The 19,251-nt window shown below is 35.5% G+C and overlaps 2 protein-coding genes and 2 long non-coding RNA genes across 4 annotated transcripts; all 4 read right to left on the reverse strand.

The window, feature by feature from the left end:
- Positions 1–1,046: 1,046 nt before the first annotated feature.
- LOC146928950 (uncharacterized) lies at positions 1,047–1,688 on the reverse strand. Its single transcript, XM_085707173.1, has one exon. The coding sequence runs from the start codon at positions 1,686–1,688 to the stop codon at positions 1,047–1,049; it is 642 nt and encodes a 213-aa protein (XP_085563299.1).
- A 187-nt stretch (positions 1,689–1,875) lies between these two features.
- LOC146928951 (uncharacterized) lies at positions 1,876–2,379 on the reverse strand. Its single transcript, XR_015005902.1, has 2 exons — positions 2,239–2,379; positions 1,876–2,144 (listed from the first exon to the last, which is right to left on the reverse strand). It is a non-coding gene; the product is annotated as an uncharacterized LOC146928951 (long non-coding RNA).
- A 1,724-nt stretch (positions 2,380–4,103) lies between these two features.
- Positions 4,104–5,408, reverse strand: LOC146928952 (uncharacterized). The gene is made up of 4 exons (XM_085707174.1): positions 5,297–5,408; positions 5,161–5,201; positions 4,918–4,931; positions 4,104–4,776 (listed from the first exon to the last, which is right to left on the reverse strand). Exons 1-4 carry the CDS (start codon positions 5,406–5,408, stop codon positions 4,104–4,106), a joined length of 840 nt encoding a protein of 279 aa, XP_085563300.1.
- A 1,731-nt stretch (positions 5,409–7,139) lies between these two features.
- On the reverse strand, positions 7,140–7,838 carry LOC146928953 (uncharacterized). Its single transcript, XR_015005903.1, has 2 exons — positions 7,696–7,838; positions 7,140–7,408 (listed from the first exon to the last, which is right to left on the reverse strand). It is a non-coding gene; the product is annotated as an uncharacterized LOC146928953 (long non-coding RNA).
- Positions 7,839–19,251: the final 11,413 nt, after the last annotated feature.

Consider the following 19,251-nt stretch of genomic DNA (forward strand, 5'->3'; position numbering starts at 1 on the left):
AACCTTTTATGTCTTTTCTAACAAATAATCATATCTAAAGGAGAGAGAACATAGTTGTCTAAAAATTGAGATGATTTTGTAAAAAAAAAAAAAACTTTTATATATTTTGATAAACAAGTTTAGAGGGAAGATTGCCACCAAAATGTTGATGCTGTGAATCTTATGCAACATTTAAGGAATGTAGCCTTTTGTTAAAAGTAAAGTAACAATCTAAAATTGTCCCCAAAAGTATTTAAGGGGACAATTATCAAATATTGCCAGAGAAATAGTATTGTGACGCTTTAAAAACGTCCCCTAAAATGTTTAAGGGGACAATTCGTGAACGTTGCCAAAGAAATAATAGATTACCGCTCCAAAAACGTCCCCAAAAGTATTTTAGGGGACGTTTATCGGGGGTTGTGAAAATATTTTTGGCAACAGCCGAAAAACGTTGCCTTAGCGACTTTTAGGGGACAATTTTTACTCGTTGCCTTAAAAAGTGTTGCCAGAGACAACAAATGGTGTAGTGTAGGGTTTTGATTCTAGGGTTTGATGTCAAGAAATTGAAGTTGAGAGCTTATTCTCAGGTTATTTCAAGGTGAGTTCTTAGGTAGATCCTTCCCAAGGGTTGGTGTGTTTGTTTGTGGTTGAAAAGTTTACCCTAGGTATAGGTATAATTAATTCGATGCTATTTTATTTGTGTTGTATAACCATGTTTATTTTTTGAGTTTAATTAATATTCTCTATCAATGTATAATTATTTTATTTTACACACGCATCTAATGATGTGTTGCCATGTCAATTAATTTTTTCATAATGGGAGTTGCTATTTATCACGACTCTTTTTATCCCGAGAGCCTCCCGACAATAATTCCAGCCAATGAAATCAGGTTCTGCACAGAAAACAAGGAGAGAACTGTGTGACGTGGGTCACCGCTTTTTGTTATTTAGCTATCGGGACATATTCTTGAAACAAAAATCCGGGATACAAAACATTTTCCTTTCATAAAATATATGTATAAAAATGATGTATATGTTTGTCTTTTTTTTTTTGAGCAAAGGCAGAATTAATTCATTTCATTCAAAATTAAATGGTACAAAGTAGGCAATACATGATGAAAAATATGGGGGCTAGGATGAGATAGCGAAGCTCTAGCAATACTATGAGCAACACTATTAGCTTGCCTCCTAACATACGACACTGCGAAGTCGGGTTTATCAAGTAAGAGACTTCTACACTGGGTTACAAGATCACCAAACTCATTGGAAGGGGAATAGTTATTGGTGAGTGCATCAGCCAAAATCTTAGAATCAGTTTCAAATAATACAACCTGCATCTCATTAGAAATAGCCATTTTAATAGCATCAAGCAAGGCTAGAGATTCTGCCTCCAAAACTGTGGCTGATGAATGATAAAAGTCTGATTTCCCAAGCAAGAGAGAACCCGTAGAGTCTCGAAAACACATACCATATCCCATGATAGAATTATTATTAAATGCAGCTGCATCAACGTTGCATTTAATTGCTCCTATCGGTGGTTTGATCCAGGCGTGGACAGGATTTGCATGATGAATCGGTGCCTTTGCTCGTTGCATATAGCTCCATTCGCTGATGGCGTCCTTTGCTCGAGTGACAATAGAAATAGGAGTAGTATCTGTGGCCTCCCAAAGTTTGAGATTACGACTCTTCCACAAGCTCCATAGAGTCATAGCAGCTAAAATTTGCTGATGTGGGTGCAACCTGTCAATCAAGTCAAAAAACATAGAAGTGCAGTCATTACTAGAAAGTAGCAGGTCACGGATGATGTGATTAACTCCAAGTAGTATATGTTTGTCTTAAAAATGATGTTATTTGTGGAGAAAATATTGACAGACAATTGACCTTACACGGTAGATCTTAAATAATAGAGAAAATATATACTCATGTAAACGCAAAGATATTTGACTAAGTACAATAAAACACAGTATACAGTGATATACCGTTTTTTGATATAGAATTTCCTTATTTTTCTGCAACTTCATCCTTACAATTTATTAACCCAACAACAGATCAAAAGTAATGGTGGCATCGTGGTTTATCTGCTCTGATCTCAGAAGTAATTCGTCCCCTCCTACATTTAGGTACTTGACCAAGGAATCTTTTATTTGGACCCATTTCATCTGAATCTATAAAATAGTAAAAATAAAAAATAAGCATGGAAACTGAATTATGATGCGTTTCTCTTAAATTGTTTAAATCCAAGAATTATTTTTTACTTACTTGCCAAGAGTTCAGGAACATTTGGAATGTTTCTTGCTAATGCTTTGGAAGAGAAACTCAACACACAAAGAAAGAGAACCACCCAAATTAGAGAGCAACTCTTTGATGCCATTACTCTTCCTGCAAGATACTCAACGCATGCTAGCTGTAATTTATAATCGAAAATCGGTTGTGGTTTCTTTGTCTCTTTTCAAGCAATATTATTTTAGTTTGATTACCTAGTTTCTTTCTTTCTTGGATGCTTCCTCGTATACTAAGTCAATGCTATGAAAGGACACTTGTCAAAATCTCTTTTATGGATATCCTTCAGATTTTAGAATTCGTATCTATGACTTTCGGGGTTTCTGCATTCACACATATGGGACATCGGTAACCTGCTTATCTTGATTAAATGGTTAAAAACTACTCAATAACAACCTTTAAGATTTGTCTCTCATTAATTTGCTGTGTAACCAAACAATTTTTGAGAATTTTTTATATATACTTTTTGGGTCTTGTTAACAAGTGCCCTAAGGGCACTAGTTAATGATTTAAAAAATCGAAACAATTGACAACGTTTATGTAGAAAAAGTTACTTTTTGATGTTTTAATTTGTTCAATACACAAGTTTTAAGACAATTTCTATTTTAAACCTGTTATCAAGTGCCCTAAGGGCACTTGTTAGCATTTCACATATGTTTTTTGATGGAATTTTCTTTAGACAATTGGGTTTCGAGGGCTCACCAGAGTTAAGGCAAATCTCAAGGCTCAAACAACGTTTGCAGCGTGCTTACATATCATCCTTTAAAGAGATTCTGTAATATCCCGCTTGCCAGTATCGGAGTATTACCAGTTAAACGTGTCAGATGACATGTATCTAAGGGAAATAAGTATGATGGAAATGTTTATCATGAAATGACAGTCAACACGAGCTAAGTATCAGTGTCGTATAAACACGTACAAGGCAAGGGCATTACGGTAATTGCTCAGGAAGGGGCTATTTAAGGATTTTAGGCCCAAAATTCTTCATTCTTCTCTTCACTTTCTCTCACTAGGGTTTGATAGAGATTTTTGCTCTCCCTTCTCTCTATAAATCGGTCATCATCATCATCCTTCACCCATAATTTTTGCTTCCTTCTTCTTCTCTTTGGAATCAAGCATGTGTTATCTAGGGTTTATGGTTTTTGGTTAGTGGAGTGTTGAAGCAACCTTATCCTTTCTTCTCTACTCATGATCTTCTTACAAACTTCATTTAATCCTTCAAGAAGTTAGATTTGAAGCAAGGCTAGGGTGTGGTGCTTGTTGGTGACAAGTTGGAAGCAAGCTTCACCAACATCCCTCTTTCAACTAGGGTTTTGATTCTAGGGTTTGATGTCAAGAAATTGAAGTTGAGAGCTTATTCTCAGGTTATTTCAAGGTGAGTTCTTAGGTAGATCCTTCCCAAGGGTTGGTGTGTTTGTTTGTGGTTGAAAAGTTTACCCTAGGTATAGGTATAATTAATTCGATGCTATTTTATTTGTGTTGTATAACCATGTTTATTTTTTGAGTTTAATTAATATTCTCTATCAATGTATAATTATTTTATTTTACACACGCATCTAATGATGTGTTGCCATGTCAATTAATTTTTTCATAATGGGAGTTGCTATTTATCACGACTCTTTTTATCCCGAGAGCCTCCCGACAATAATTCCAGCCAATGAAATCAGGTTCTGCACAGAAAACAAGGAGAGAACTGTGTGACGTGGGTCACCGCTTTTTGTTATTTAGCTATCGGGACATATTCTTGAAACAAAAATCCGGGATACAAAACATTTTCCTTTCATAAAATATATGTATAAAAATGATGTATATGTTTGTCTTTTTTTTTTTGAGCAATGGCAGAATTAATTCATTTCATTCAAAATTAAATGGTACAAAGTAGGCAATACATGATGAAAAATATGGGGGCTAGGATGAGATAGCGAAGCTCTAGCAATACTATGAGCAACACTATTAGCTTGCCTCCTAACATACGACACTGCGAAGTCGGGTTTATCAAGTAAGAGACTTCTACACTGGGTTACAAGATCACCAAACTCATTGGAAGGGGAAGAGTTATTGGTGAGTGCATCAGCCAAAATCTTAGAATCAGTTTCAAATAATACAACCTGCATCTCATTAGAAATAGCCATTTTAATAGCATCAAGCAAGGCTAGAGATTCTGCCTCCAAAACTGTGGCTGATGAATGATAAAAGTCTGATTTCCCAAGCAAGAGAGAACCCGTAGAGTCTCGAAAACACATACCATATCCCATGATAGAATTATTATTAAATGCAGCTGCATCAACGTTGCATTTAATTGCTCCTATCGGTGGTTTGATCCAGGCGTGGACAGGATTTGCATGATGAATCGGTGCCTTTGCTCGTTGCATATAGCTCCATTCGCTGATGGCGTCCTTTGCTCGAGTGACAATAGAAATAGGAGTAGTATCTGTGGCCTCCCAAAGTTTGAGATTACGACTCTTCCACAAGCTCCATAGAGTCATAACAGCTAAAATTTGCTGATGTGGGTGCAACCTGTCAATCAAGTCAAAAAACATAGAAGTGCAGTCATTACTAGAAAGTAGCAGGTCACGGATGATGTGATTAACTCCAAGTAGTATATGTTTGTCTTAAAAATGATGTTATTTGTGGAGAAAATATTGACAGACAATTGACCTTACACGGTAGATCTTAAATAATAGAGAAAATATATACTCATGTAAACGCAAAGATATTTGACTAAGTACAATAAAACACAGTATACAGTGATATACCGTTTTTTGATATAGAATTTCCTTATTTTTCTGCAACTTCATCCTTACAATTTATTAACCCAACAACAGATCAAAAGTAATGGTGGCATCGTGGTTTATCTGCTCTGATCTCAGAAGTAATTCGTCCCCTCCTACATTTAGGTACTTGACCAAGGAATCTTTTATTTGGACCCATTTCATCTGAATCTATAAAATAGTAAAAATAAAAAATAAGCATGGAAACTGAATTATGATGCATTTCTCTTAAATTGTTTAAAGCCAAGAATTTTTTTTTTACTTACTTGGCAAGAGTTCAGGAACATTTGGAATGTTCCTTGCTAATGCTTTGGAAGAGAAACTCAACACACAAAGAAAGAGAACCACCCAAATAAGAGAGCACCTCTTTGATGCCATTACACTTCCTGCAAGATACTCAACACATGCTAGCTGTAATTTATAATCGAAAATCAGTGGTGGTTTCTTAGTCTCTTTTCAAGCAATATTATTTTAGATTGATTAACTAGTTTCTTTCTTTCTTGGATGCTTCCTAGTATACTAAGTCAATGCTATGAAGGACACTGTTGTCAAAATCTCTTTTATGGATATCCTTCAGATTTTAGAATCCGATCTATGACTTTCGGAGTTTCTGCATTCACACATACTGAGTTTGATTATTTGTTGTCTAATCTTGATCAAATAATCATTCATGTCTTGATTGCATAAATGTCGAAACCCGTGACTTTGGATAGTCGGATTAATAGTGCTCTACCCCTCTGTAATATAAGTCATTTCCTGGTTTACCTTCTGTAAAACAAATTTGTTTCAGAATACCCCTAATAGGTCATTCAAAAACCAAAATTTCTAGAATTTTTTTTTTTGGTTTCTGAATGGTTTATCAGGGGTTTTTAAGAATTTTTTTTTACAGGGAGGTAAATCAAAAAAAAAAAATTACATAGGGTAAATCCGGAAATGACCTATATTACAGGGGGTAAAGCCCTGTTAACCCAAATTAATTTAATTCTATTAAATTGGTTTATAAAAGAAGATATGTCTCTTTCTTTGAATATATACTAATGTTAGTGAATCAATTATCATGTTAATATTTTATTCTTCATCGGGGCCCCCGTAAGTGGGTGGTGGGATTGGTCCCCTCAAACTAGTCAATCCTTAGATCGCATACCGAGTTTTAAAAAAATATATTTTATTCTTCATTGGAGATTAACTTCGGTCTTTTAACGCTTTTAAGCTTTAATTTAAATTAATTGAGGTAGACAACCTTTTAGATTTGTCTCTCATTAATTTGTTGTGTAACAAAACAATTTTTGAGAATTTTTTATATATATGTTTTTTGATGGAATATTTTTTAGACAATTTGGCTTCGGGTACTCACCAGAGTTAAGGCAGATCTCAAGGTTCAAAAAACGTTTACAGAGTACTTACATATCATCCTTTAAAGAGATTCTCACAAGAACACCAGGCTATGAATTACGAATATTGGTCAGATTATGTATGTCTTAGTGTCGGACACACGTCGGTGTTCAACATCTCCACGGCACCTATGATTAAATTCTGTTATTTTCGCAAATTATTATCCGTGTTTACGAGTCGATGTCGTGTCATGTCCGGCGTCTACAATTCATAGGAAGCAGGAGTTGAACTCATAACATTACAAGTGAGCCAACTCCTTACCAAGGGAGCTAACCTTCGTTGACAAATTAGGTTATATTTTGATTTAACATTTTTGTTGCTAGTCATATTTATTATACTTTGACAACTTACCTGCTTCATTAATAACTAATATGTTTCTTGAATCGATCTAATCTCTTTTATATTTTTGACTATTTTTTTAGGGGAAATTAGACTACGTACATTCCTGATGTTTTATTAAACAACATATAGACATCCCCATAAACTTAGTTAAGTTGGTAGAGATATCACATATTATATGCAGGCGTCGGTGTTCGAACCCCGAACAACCCACTTCTCCACATTTAAAATGCGTGAGCTCTATCCACTAAGACTACTTGACCAAAAACAACATATAGACCTCTCTAGTTTTCTAAAAACACTCACCTCCCCTCCGTAGTATAATATTCTAATTTCAGTCATATACGAAATTATTCGATTACCATCAAAATTCAGTAATTTACCATAGAAAAGAATTGACAGAACTTTTATGATCAATTTTTTTTACAAATTTTATATTATTTGAAATTGCATGAAGGAAAATCAAACTAAAACAATCACATTTAATAATACATCTCTTTATTTTGTTTCTTTCCACGTTACAATTATTCATTAATAATTGTGGCAACCAGGATTATCTCTCTCCTCTTGATTTCTTCTACTCTTGCATGGAGGTAGTCGTTTTCGTTGCACAAGAAGTCTCTTGTTCACACTCTTTTCATCAGACACTACAAAAAATAAACAAATAATATAAGAACAATTTAATTATATATATATATATATATATATATATATATATATATATATATATATATAAAATAAAGGTCTAGCGGCGCAGCTTGTTGTCCGCTTGCCTCCTATTCATGTACGTAAGTAATATTGATAGTATATATAAATGTGAAATAAATATATATATATATATATATATATATATATATATATATATATATATATATATATATATATATATATATATATACACACACACACACATATTATCGTGAAGTTCACTTACATGCATAAAGCTCAGAAGCATCAGCAATGTTCCTTGCTAATATATTTGATGAAAAACTCAACATACAAAAAACCAGAACAACAAAAATAAGCGAGCATTTCTTTGAAGCCATTACTCTTGCTAACGCATTTCATAATGAACTCAACACATGATAATTTATATAATCCAAAATTGGTGATTTTTTGCATTCCAAGTATTATTTTAGTTTAATTTAATTGACACTTGTTTCTTAGTTGCAACCGCGTAGACTAAGTCAATGCATGGTAACAAATTACCACTGATTTCATAGATACTATTTCTAAGAAGTTTCTTACTTTTAATAATTCTTGTCAAATCATTGTTTTTTAAATAATATAATATTTCTATTTTATTTTTAAGAAGTTGCATTTTTTGAATGAGATTATTTTATTCATATTTTCATTGACTTTAAATTAAATACTGAAAATTTCATATTTACACCCGTTAATATTATAAACAACAATGATATTTGCACACCACACCTCATTTTATCTAGAGTATTGAAACTACCTTAAATCATGTTAGGTTTTGCATGATAGGCAAAATGGTGTGGTCACCCTATATTCATATAGGAGTTTCCAAGAAGATTGTTTAGGAATAGTCAAGTATATACGTAGATTCAAAGATTGTGATTAATTTGATGCATCAGCGATGCACTAATGCCCATACTCACATAACTCTTATAGAGAATATTCGTAAAATATACGATGTATCGGGTACCATCACTTGAATCAATGTTTACATGTAAGTCAATCAGATTGCAAATGGTTTCGCTAAATATGACCTAAATTTGAACTCTAATTTGGAATTTTGAATTTTCTCCTGCTTTTTTTTTTATCAAATATTTATTTGCAAATGCCACATGCATCTACTATTTTTAGGCATTTCTATTCAACAAAAAGATCACATTAATTTGTCATAAATACAGAGATAATGTGCACCATATATTGGTTAGAGAATACATTCAGCAAAAAGAAACTAATATAATATTAAAATTTAAAAAATGATATTTATTTTCAAACAAATTAATTATGAATGTGACACTCATTTGTTGCATGTAGAGGACGTACGATTCTACCATTCAGACTTATTTGGATTGATTTATTCGAGCAAACATATATGAATCTATTTGAGAGAGCTTATGAAAATAATAAATATGACATTTATAGAAGTTTACAACCTAATTCTATGAACTCTCATATCCAGAAGTCCTAGCTCAACTGGTAAAAATGCCGAAATTGTTAGGACGGATGCCATGACCGGGGTTCGAACCCCGGTACCTCCACTTGTGTGTGTGAGTTTATGATTGCTTTGCCATTTAAAAAAAATAAAAAAAAAAAATAAACTCTCCTGGATAGCTATAAAGAACTTCTAACTTATATAAAAATAATTTTCTTTTATTTTATCTTTTGTTATGAAAATAATTTATTGTTTAGGATATATATATATATATATATATATATATATATATATATATATATATATATATATATATATATATAGACAGACACACACAACTTTTGTCTAATCTCAAGTTTATAAAGGTTTAACGTGTATTATTGTTCTTAAATGGATGTTACAATATACAATTTTTTTAATTTTTTTTAGGAAACGATATACCATAGTAAAAGGCAAGTGCATTAAAATATATTCATTATTCAGTAGCACGCTATACACTAGGTTATACAAGATCCTTGGATAACTGGTTTTCCCACTATGAAGTTGGAGGTGATGCGTTATTAGCTGAGTTACGTGCTATCTAGATAGATCTTGATTTTTGTAGTAAAAAAGGTTATGTCAACATTATTTGTGAGAGTGATTGTTTGGAAGCAGTTGACCTGATTATTGACGGTCATGATCATACCTTGCATACTTATTCTACTGACATCCTTCATATTAGAGATATTTTACATGAAAATGGAAATACAACATTGGTGCATGTTCTTAAGGAACAAAACATGTGTGCAGATTTTATGGCTAAGGAAGGATCACATGCAAGGTGTTCTGCTCATTGGAACTGCCTTCCGCCAGCTGACATGGAATCTCTCATCCTGAGAGATAAGTTTGGAACTTAATTTCGACTCTCTCTTTTTTCTTTTTCTTTTTGCCTCGTTACATTGTAACACTAAAAAAAAAAAAAAACAAGACCCTTGGATCAGGTCTTTTATTTTTGAGTTGACCCGTTTGTTGAATTTAAGAAACTCAAATTGAAGTTGATACGTACTTCTTCTTCTTCTTTCGTAAGATATCTTCTAGAATTTGATCTGCCATTTATGGTTGGATGGGTTATTCAATGCTGTTGCATAATAAACATGTTTTGGACTTCCTAAAAGGCCTTGCTCGCTACTCCATGATACAAAATTAGGCACAATCTACTCAGACCCAAACTAAACTATTCACACACCTGCCTAACACGGATGTGTGCTCTCGCAACGATCATACCATCAACAAATCTGAAACGTCTTCTATAGCCGTCGACCAATGATTCGAGCATCATTCAAAGTATTTCATCCTTCACCAATATAAAAGGACTCAAATTGTGCCAAATGTTCGGGGTACCAACAATTGTGGTCACAAACAACATGACCGGATTCTTTGATAGAAACTTCCAGCAATATATCAAGGTCCTGGAGATAAAACAATATTTGACTTCATTCGAACACCCAAAAAAAAAAAAAAAAACTGAGTCAGCCAACCGTGTTATCCTACTTGGATTAAGGCAAAGTTTAGGTGAGACAAATGAAAACTAGGTAAAAGTGATCCACTATGTATTATGGGCATATTGTGAAGGTGAGAAAAACACAAGAAGGGGGGGTTGAATTGTGTTTTTAAAAATTCTTCGTTTCTCCTAAACAACTGAATACACTGATCAGAAGCTAAGTGAGACAGCTTCTGAAGTGATGATCAGAATCTAAATGCAGCGGAATAAACAGAGAGAGAGAAGAAGAACGACACAAAGCAATTATACTGGTTCCTTCCACAATCCGGAAGTAGTCCAGTCCCCCTTGCACTTCCAAGGAGATTTCACTAAGAGTAATATCTGATTACAATTGCTCAAGAACACAAGCAAGAGACTTCCTTTGCTCAAGCACACAAGCAAGAGACTTCCTTTGCTCAAGAACACAATCAAGAGACTTCCTAACTAAACAAAATTACACAGAAAATTGTTTAAGGTTGAACACTTGATATACAATCAGAGGTGCTCACAATACAAATCAGATACAGACTCAATGGACTTAAGAATTTCTAAGATATGACTATAAGACACAGAAATTCTAAGTGAATGCAGAACAATTTCAGCAGAGGTTTGGTACTTGTGAAAATCTTGTGAGTCTTTCGTTCAGCGTTCTTGCATTACCAAAACTCTAAGTCTTCACTTCTTTATATAGAGGTGTGAAAGAGACGTTGTGAAATTGCCAGCACACCAAGGAGTCGTTGTTGAAGCTTGATCTTTCACCTTTGATCTATTGCCTGATTTGGTTGTTGTCTTATGAAGAACAAATTTGAAATCCATTCCTTATCCAAAGGAACATCTATGCAGGCGAAGCCGTATTCTGGAGCTGTTTTCTTGTCTTGTAGCGTGGACACAAAACAGAGTAGTGGAGAACGTGGTTGTACAATTCGTACAAAGTACAATGTCAACGCTTTCGTCCAAATTGCAAGCACAAGCCTTCAATCACCTTTGAAATGACCGTTGCAAAATTCCACTAATCCTTTGTTTGTGTTTTCGAATCCAATAGACAGCTTTTGCATTAATAATTCTTCAATTCTTGAATCTTTTGCAAATCCAGTTGTGATTCAGCTTCTGGTGAAATAGCTTCTGATGAGGCAGCTTCTGATGATGCAGCTTCTGATGATATGACTTCTGCAGCTTCTGATGATGCAGCTTCTGATGATATGACTTCTGGACTTCTTGTTTTCAGGAGCACTATTCTTACTTCAGAAGCGTCTTAACTTCAGGAGCACTATCCTTACTTCAGAAGCGACTTAACTTCAGGAGCGCTTTTTCTCTTCAGTAACAAGTTGCCTTCAGGAGCGTCCAAGCTTCAAATTTTTGTTGTTTCCTTTGCTCTTTATTTGCTCATTCAGAACCAATGATGATGTGGCTTTATAATTATGGTCCTGTACACTTGAACAAATATTAGCTAGTCCAATTTACAATTTTTAATACCTTGTTATCATCAAAACTCTTTTAAGGTTCATTGTTAAACACATTTTGTTCCAACAATCTCCCCCTTTTTGATGATGACAAACAAAAGTATTTAAAATTGATCAATTGTTGTTAATCTAATTAACAAGTTGACTTTGGGGTTCTGAGGTTTGTAAGCTCAGAGTCTGAGGTTTGTAAGCTCAAACTCCCCCTGAGTCTGATAGTCTTTAAGGTGAGGTTTGTAAGCTCCCCCCAAGTTCTATCCAGGTTAATTAAATTCATTTTTCGCACAATAAAATTATCAGAGCTTTTAAAAAAAAATTGAATCATTGAAAGAATTAACTTATAGATAAGAAGAATGGTTCAATTAATTTTACTTGAATTTTGATACTTCTTCGTTCGTTCATAGCTTATACCAATAAGGTAAAAAAAATGATAGAAGTTTTTCAAAAATTTCAAATGCCATTAATGGAGCTCAGAGCCTTTAAATACTTGTCACATATACTCCCCCTTTTGTCATTATCAAAAAAAATGAGAAAAAAAAAGCATAAAAGACAAAAAGATTTGAGAAAAACTCAAACAAGAGAGAGTATACTAAGAAATTAACTAAATAAATCAGACCAAAGTATATGAACATGAATATCTAATTATCAGAAGCGGCTAAGCAGTCAGAACCAGTAAGCATTCAGAAGCATAGAGAAATAAAACAAGATGGTTTCAGAAGCAAGGACTAAGAATTTAAAACAAACAACAAACAAAAATAACACAAAGGTGTGCAACTAAGGGTTGGTTTGTTGTTGTTTCTTCATCTTCTCCATTTCTTCAATTTTCTTCTGCAACAGTTCTTCAAGCTGTTGTTGCCTCTAGAGAAGAGCCTGTTCCCTTTCTCTAGCTTCTTGTTGCTTCTGTGCCATCTGTTTCTTTAGAAGCTTACACAACCTTGCTTCTCTGGTCAAGTAATCCTTTTCTGAGAAGAAAGGCTGGTTTGCCAGGAGCAGTGTAGAACTTCTTACTCTGAGACTCTGATTCAAATTTTTCATTAGCCTTCTGACTGAGGCTTGCTTGACTCTGATGCATTTAGCCTTGATATCTTCAATAAGCTCAGCTGCCCGGTTCTGAAGTGATGCCCATGAATCTTCATATGCACTTGTGAGATCAATTGTCCTTCTTTGATCCACCAGATTATGCATTTGACTCAGGATTGTGAGAAGCTCAGCATTAATATATCCAGATTCCAGGATGTTTGTGGGTGGTTGTTCAAGGGTTTCAAGATCAGAATCACTGATTTCCAGGTCTTGAACAGGGTTAGGAACTGGAATGGTAAAGTGTGTTTGTGTGTTTGAAGATGAAGGCTGGTCAGAAGCAATGTGTGTGGTAGAGGTTGAGGCTTGAACATTGACTTGAGAGTTGTCAACATCCATGGGAGTTGGTTCTGGGGAGTGTTCAATTTCAGTTGGTGGTTGTTGTGGTGAAGTTGATGTTTGAGTGTTGAGTTGGGGGTCAATGATAGCTATTGGTGATTGTGGGGGTGTTGTAGGTTTATGTGGTTCAGGTGTGTGTTGATGGGGGTTTTCTGAAACAACATTTTCAGAAGCAGCTGCTTCTGGAGTTGTTTCAGAGGCCTTTTCTGAGGTAAACTTGTCTTTGGGTAAGTCACCTGAATAGTGTAGAATAAGATTGTCTAAGACAGAAGTGTCTTCTATTGGTTCAGGTACTGATGGTGAAGAGGGTGAAACGGGAATAGAGGTGACTGGAATCTGGATTACCTGAACTGCAGGACCAGCTTCAGAAGTGATCTTCTGTGGACCAGCAGCTTGAGGAACTACTTCTGAAATTCCATCTTCTGGAGCATCCTCCATAATAATCATCATTTCTTCTTCCTCGATGTCTTCAGTAGTCTTACCAGCAATGGCTCTTACTTCGGCCAATTTCTCTTTGAAGAACCTATCACAGTCTTCCATACCCAAAGCCTTGAGCTTTTCATCTCTTTGATGAATGTATTGTGCTTTTAGTTCCTTTTTGTCTGATATAAGATCAGAAGCACGTTCATCTGCCATCCTTTTCATTCTTGGAGTCATCTCAACCATAGGACTCACAAGTTGAAGGGGAGCCTTCTTCTTCTTCAGCTTGGGCTCAGCCTCTTCTTTCTCTATTTCTTCAAGAGCTTCCTCCAGCTGCTCTTTGGTGATTACCAAATCTGCCTTACCTTTTCTTCTTTTCTGAGGAATAGAAGCAGCACCAACCTTCTGCATCTTTCCTTTATCCTTGATAGAAACAGGTTTAGCTTCAGACTTAGCAACTTTTTGCTTTTCAGATTTAGCAATAGCAGCTTCTGACTCAGTACTAGTTCTGGCCCTCTTTCCTTTAGTAGGAGCAGCATCAGATTCTGAACTAGTTCTGGCTCTCTTCCCTTTAGGTGCATCAGAAACAGCAGCTTCTGACACAGCAACTGCCTTGGCCTTCTTGCCTTTCCCTTTAGCAAGAGCAGCTTCCTCCTGAGAACTTGCATCTTCCTCCAAGACGTACTCAGCTACTAATCTAGCTAAGTGTTCAGGATTACTTTCCTTAACTATGGAAGGAAAGTCCCTGATAATCTCAGATTCTTCTGTGGTCATCTCCAACCACTTCTCATCTTTAGGAGCTGTCTTGAATATGTGCATAGAATGCAATGTCTTGCTACTGATAGTCTTCTCTGCAGTAGAAACTTCGAAGCATTTATCAGAAGCATCCCTTGTTCTTCTCAATAAATCCAGCACTCTCCCTTGATAAAAGATCTCAGAGAGCATTCTTCCATAGGACACTTGTTTCCTTCCTTTGACTGTGCCTTCATTAATAGCCCAGGAGAGATGATCCAATACATATCTTGGGAAGTTTATCTTTTCCATATTGGTCATGAAATAAATTGCTAGCTTCTGTTGGTTGTTGGGTTGATCAGACCCACCTGCTCTTTGAAAGAAGCAATCTTTACTGAATTTCACCAACATTCTGTTATGAATCTCCATTTCAGAAGGCTTAGCATCTTTGTTACCACCCAGAAGAGTGTTGTAGTAGTTTTGCAGCAGGACATCATCCTTCTTAACTATTTCTTGAAACCTTCCTTCTGCATTCATTCTACAAGCTTTAGCAATTATCTCCTCTGTGATGATTACGGGAATACCCATCACTTCAGACCTTATCTCAAGGCTACTGAAGGAAGTGGGATTCAACTCAATCTCCTTCTTTCCTTTCTTTGACCCAGCTTGTTTACCTGCTACCTTTACAGGCTTTCCATTGACGATTTCAGCCCTTAACCAGAAATCTTTGACCAAGTTCGCATATGTTGGCCCATTTAGCATCTTGAAGTATCCGGACAGTTTCTGAGTTTCTACATAACCTTCCATGTCCACTTCGTACTTCTTGAGTGAAGTGAAGTCCACTGGCGATTCTACTTGAACTATTAAGGATTCCCATGAAATATCCATAGTCTTCTTTTTGTAGACGGACCCAGATTCTGGTACGCTTTGCATGTTTGATGTAGATTCTGAAACTTTTGAGCTTGATGATGCCATTTGATGATTGACGAAGATTTGAAGAAGATGAAGATTTTAGGGTTCTAAGGTTGAGAGAATGCGTTTACTTCGCAAGAGGTTTGAGAGCAAATGTGTTTGTTGTGAGTGAGTAGTGTGTGAATTGTCAAAGTGTTAAAAGTAAAACGATTGCAATTCAAAAGAGACAAACAAACATAACATTAATGAAAAAATTAGGGGTGCGTGAAAAGTACTTTCAAAGCTATTAAATCATCATTGCCCTTTTAGTTATACACCAACACATACAGGCCACGTAAGAAGTTCTCAGAGTAACTACCAAGTTAGTGGGCCAGAAGTTACTTTTTAAAAGGTAACTTCCAACGTTTCCACTAATTCAACTATTCAGAAGCAACAAATCCAACTTCTGGACTTCAGATGCTGACGTCATCATCAGAAGCGAGTTTTCCTCAGAACCTCAATAAAGAGCTTCTGATGGACTACCGCTTCTGAACTAACTTCAGAACCTAAAACCCTATTCAGGAGCAAGCAAGCATTTAATCAGATACAAAGTGCATGTTCAAATTTTTCTTTATAAAATCAAATCTTTCAACAGTTAAAGGCTTAATAAATATATCAGCCCATTGATTTTCAGTATCAATGAATTGTATATCTAAAATTCCTTTTTGAACATAATCTCTGATAAAATGGTGTTTGATTTCAATGTGCTTAGCTCTTGAATGCAAAATTGGATTTTTAGACAAACAAATAGCAGCAGTATTATCACAATAAATGGGAATACTGTTAGCAGTTATCTGATAATCTTCCAACTGATGTTTCATCCAAAGTAGTTGTGTACAACAACTTGCAGCTGAAATGTATTCTGCTTCTGCTGTAGACATAGCAATAGTTGTTTGTCTTTTGCTAGCCCAGGATATAAGATTATCACCTAGAATTTGACAATTGCCACTGGTTGACTTTCTTTCAATCCTATCGCCAGCATAATCAGCGTCACAGAATCCAATTAGCTTATAATCTAAGGATTTCCTATAAAGGAGTCCAAGATTAGTTGTTCCTTTCAAATACCTGAAGATTCTCTTGACAGCAGTCATATGAGATTCTCTAGGATCTGATTGGAATCATGCACACAAGCATACACTGAATAAAATATCTGGCCTAGATGCAGTGAGGTATAACAAAGAACCAATCATACCTCTATACAGCTTCTGATCTACTTTAGCTCCTTCATCTTCTTTGCTTAAGTTGCACGTAGGGTGCATTGGAGTGTTCATCACTTTACAATCTTCAAGTTTGAACTTCTTCAGAAGCTCCTTTGTGTACTTTGATTGATGAACATAGACTCCATCTTTGCATTGATTGATTTGAATGCCAAAGAAGAACTTCAGCTCTCCCATCATGCTCATTTCAAATTCATCCTGCATTAACTCAGAAAATTCCTTGCAAAGAGATGCATTAGTAGAACCAAATATTATATCATCAACATATATTTGCACAACAAGAATATCTTTCCCAAGGGTCCTTCTGAAGAGTGTAGTATCAACCTGTCCTCTTTTAAAATCATTTTTGATTAAGAAATTACTTAGTCTATCATACCAAGCTCTGGGAGCTTGTTTCAAGCCATATAGTGATTTCTTCAGTTTAAAAACATGGTCAGGATATTTAATATCCTCAAATCCAGGAGGTTGCTTGACATACACTTCTTCTTCTATGACACCATTTAGAAATGCACTCTTGACATCCATTTGATATAATATTATGCCATGATTAACTGCATAGGAAAGAAGTAACCTGATTGCTTCCAATCTTGCAACTGGAGCAAACGTTTCAGTGTAATCAATGCCTTCTTGTTGACTATACCCTTGTGCAACAAGCCTGGCTTTGTTTCTTGTTACTTCACCTTGCTCATTCAGCTTGTTTCTGAATACCCATTTTGTTCCAATAATGTTCTTGTGTTGAGGTTTGGGTACCAGATCCCACACATCATTTCTTTGAAATTGACTCAACTCTTCTTGCATAGCTAGGATCCATCCATCATCTGAAAGTGCTTCATCAACTGTTGTAGGTTCAATCATTGAGATTAGTCCAATCATTGACTCTTCTTGTCTGAAATGTGATCTTGTTCTTCTTGGACTATCTTTGTTTCCAATGATTAGCTCCTCAGGATGTGAAGACTTGTGTTTGAATGTGTTTCTGGGAGGATCTTCTTGATGTGAGCCATCTTGTGCTTCATCAGAAGCAGTTTCATCTTGCGCTTCTGATGTGGGTTCAGCTTCTGGACTATCTTCAGACTCAGCTATCTGATCAGGTTCTGGAGTAGCTTCAGGAACCTGTATCTCTGCAAAACTTTCATCTTGCTTTGAAGTTTTATCTTCAAGCTCCTTGTCATCAAATTTAACGTGCATAGATTCTTCAACACAGAGTGTTTCTGAATTATACACTCTGTATGCCTTTGACCTTTCAGAGTAACCTAAAAAGATTCCTCTTTGGGCCTTGGCATCAAATTTCTTTAGGTAGAGCTTGTTGTTCAGAATGTAACATGTACATCCAAATTGATGAAAGTAAGAGATATTGGGTTTTCTTCCTTTAAAGAGTTCATATGCTGTTTTCTGCAAAATAGGTCTAATATAGATCCTGTTTTGAACATAGCATGCTGTATTCACTGCTTCTGCCCAAAAATGTTTTGGTAAATTGTTTTGATGAATCATGGTTCTGGCCATTTCTTGTAAAGTTCTATTCTTTCTCTCTACAACCCCATTTTGTTGTGGTGTTCTAGGAGAAGAGAATTCATGGAAAATTCCATGTTTTTCACAGAAAGCTTCAAATGGCTCATTTTCAAATTCTCCACCATGAACACTTCTGATTTTCAAAATTTTTGATTCTTTTTCAGATTGAATTTGAGTGCAGAAGCTACTGAATACATCACACGCAACATCTTTACTCTTTATGAATTTCACCCAAGTCCATCTGCTGTAATCATCAACAATGACTAATCCATATCTACTTCCATATAAGGATGCAGTACTCACTGGTCCAAATAAATCAATATGGAGTAATTCTAAAGGTCTTGAGGTTGAAACAATGTCTTTGGTTTTAAAAGATGATTTCACAATTTTCCCTCTCTGACATGCACCACAGAGTGCATCTGAATAATAGTCAATGTTTGGTAGCCCTTTCACAAGTTGTAACTTACTAAGCTTAGAGATTAACCTCCAGTTAGCATGTCCCAACCTTCTGTGCCACATCCATTTCTTATCATTCACTGATAGTAGGCAAATCACCTTCTGATCAGCCAGTTCAGAAAAATTGATTTTATAGACATTGTCAACTCTCTTTCCCTTGAACACAATGGATTTGTCTTCCTTGTTGATTAATGTACAGTTGGGTTTTTCAAAAAGCACATCATAACCATTATCACAAAATTGACTAATGCTCAAAAGGTTATGTTCAAGACCATCTACCAACCATACATTATTAATTGAGGTAGAGGAATTACCAATAGTTCCTGTACCTATGATCTTGCCTGACTGGTTGCCTCCAAATTTCACATTTCCTCCCTCTTTCATTGTTAGGCTGAGGAACATGGACTTGTCTCCTGTCATGTGTCTTGAGCAACCGCTGTCTAGGTACCATGATCTTTGCTTTGGCACTGCTCTTAGACATACCTGCATCATTGACATTTTTAGATTTAGGTACCCGTTGTTCTATGGGTCCTGGAAGGTTAGTACTTAAGGATTTACTCTTCACTTCTTGTACCTTGTGCTGTGAGTTGGGTTGCTTCTGATTAACCATCACCTTAGGTTTTGGTACTTCAGAAGCAGTAACTGTCTTCTTCTGAAACTTAGACTTCAGAACCCCAGATTTTGG

Source organism: Medicago sativa, chromosome 4 (assembly GCF_051527215.1).
Source record: "Medicago sativa cultivar Bolivia chromosome 4, Bolivia_mono, whole genome shotgun sequence".
Lineage (NCBI taxonomy): Eukaryota > Viridiplantae > Streptophyta > Magnoliopsida > Fabales > Fabaceae > Medicago > Medicago sativa.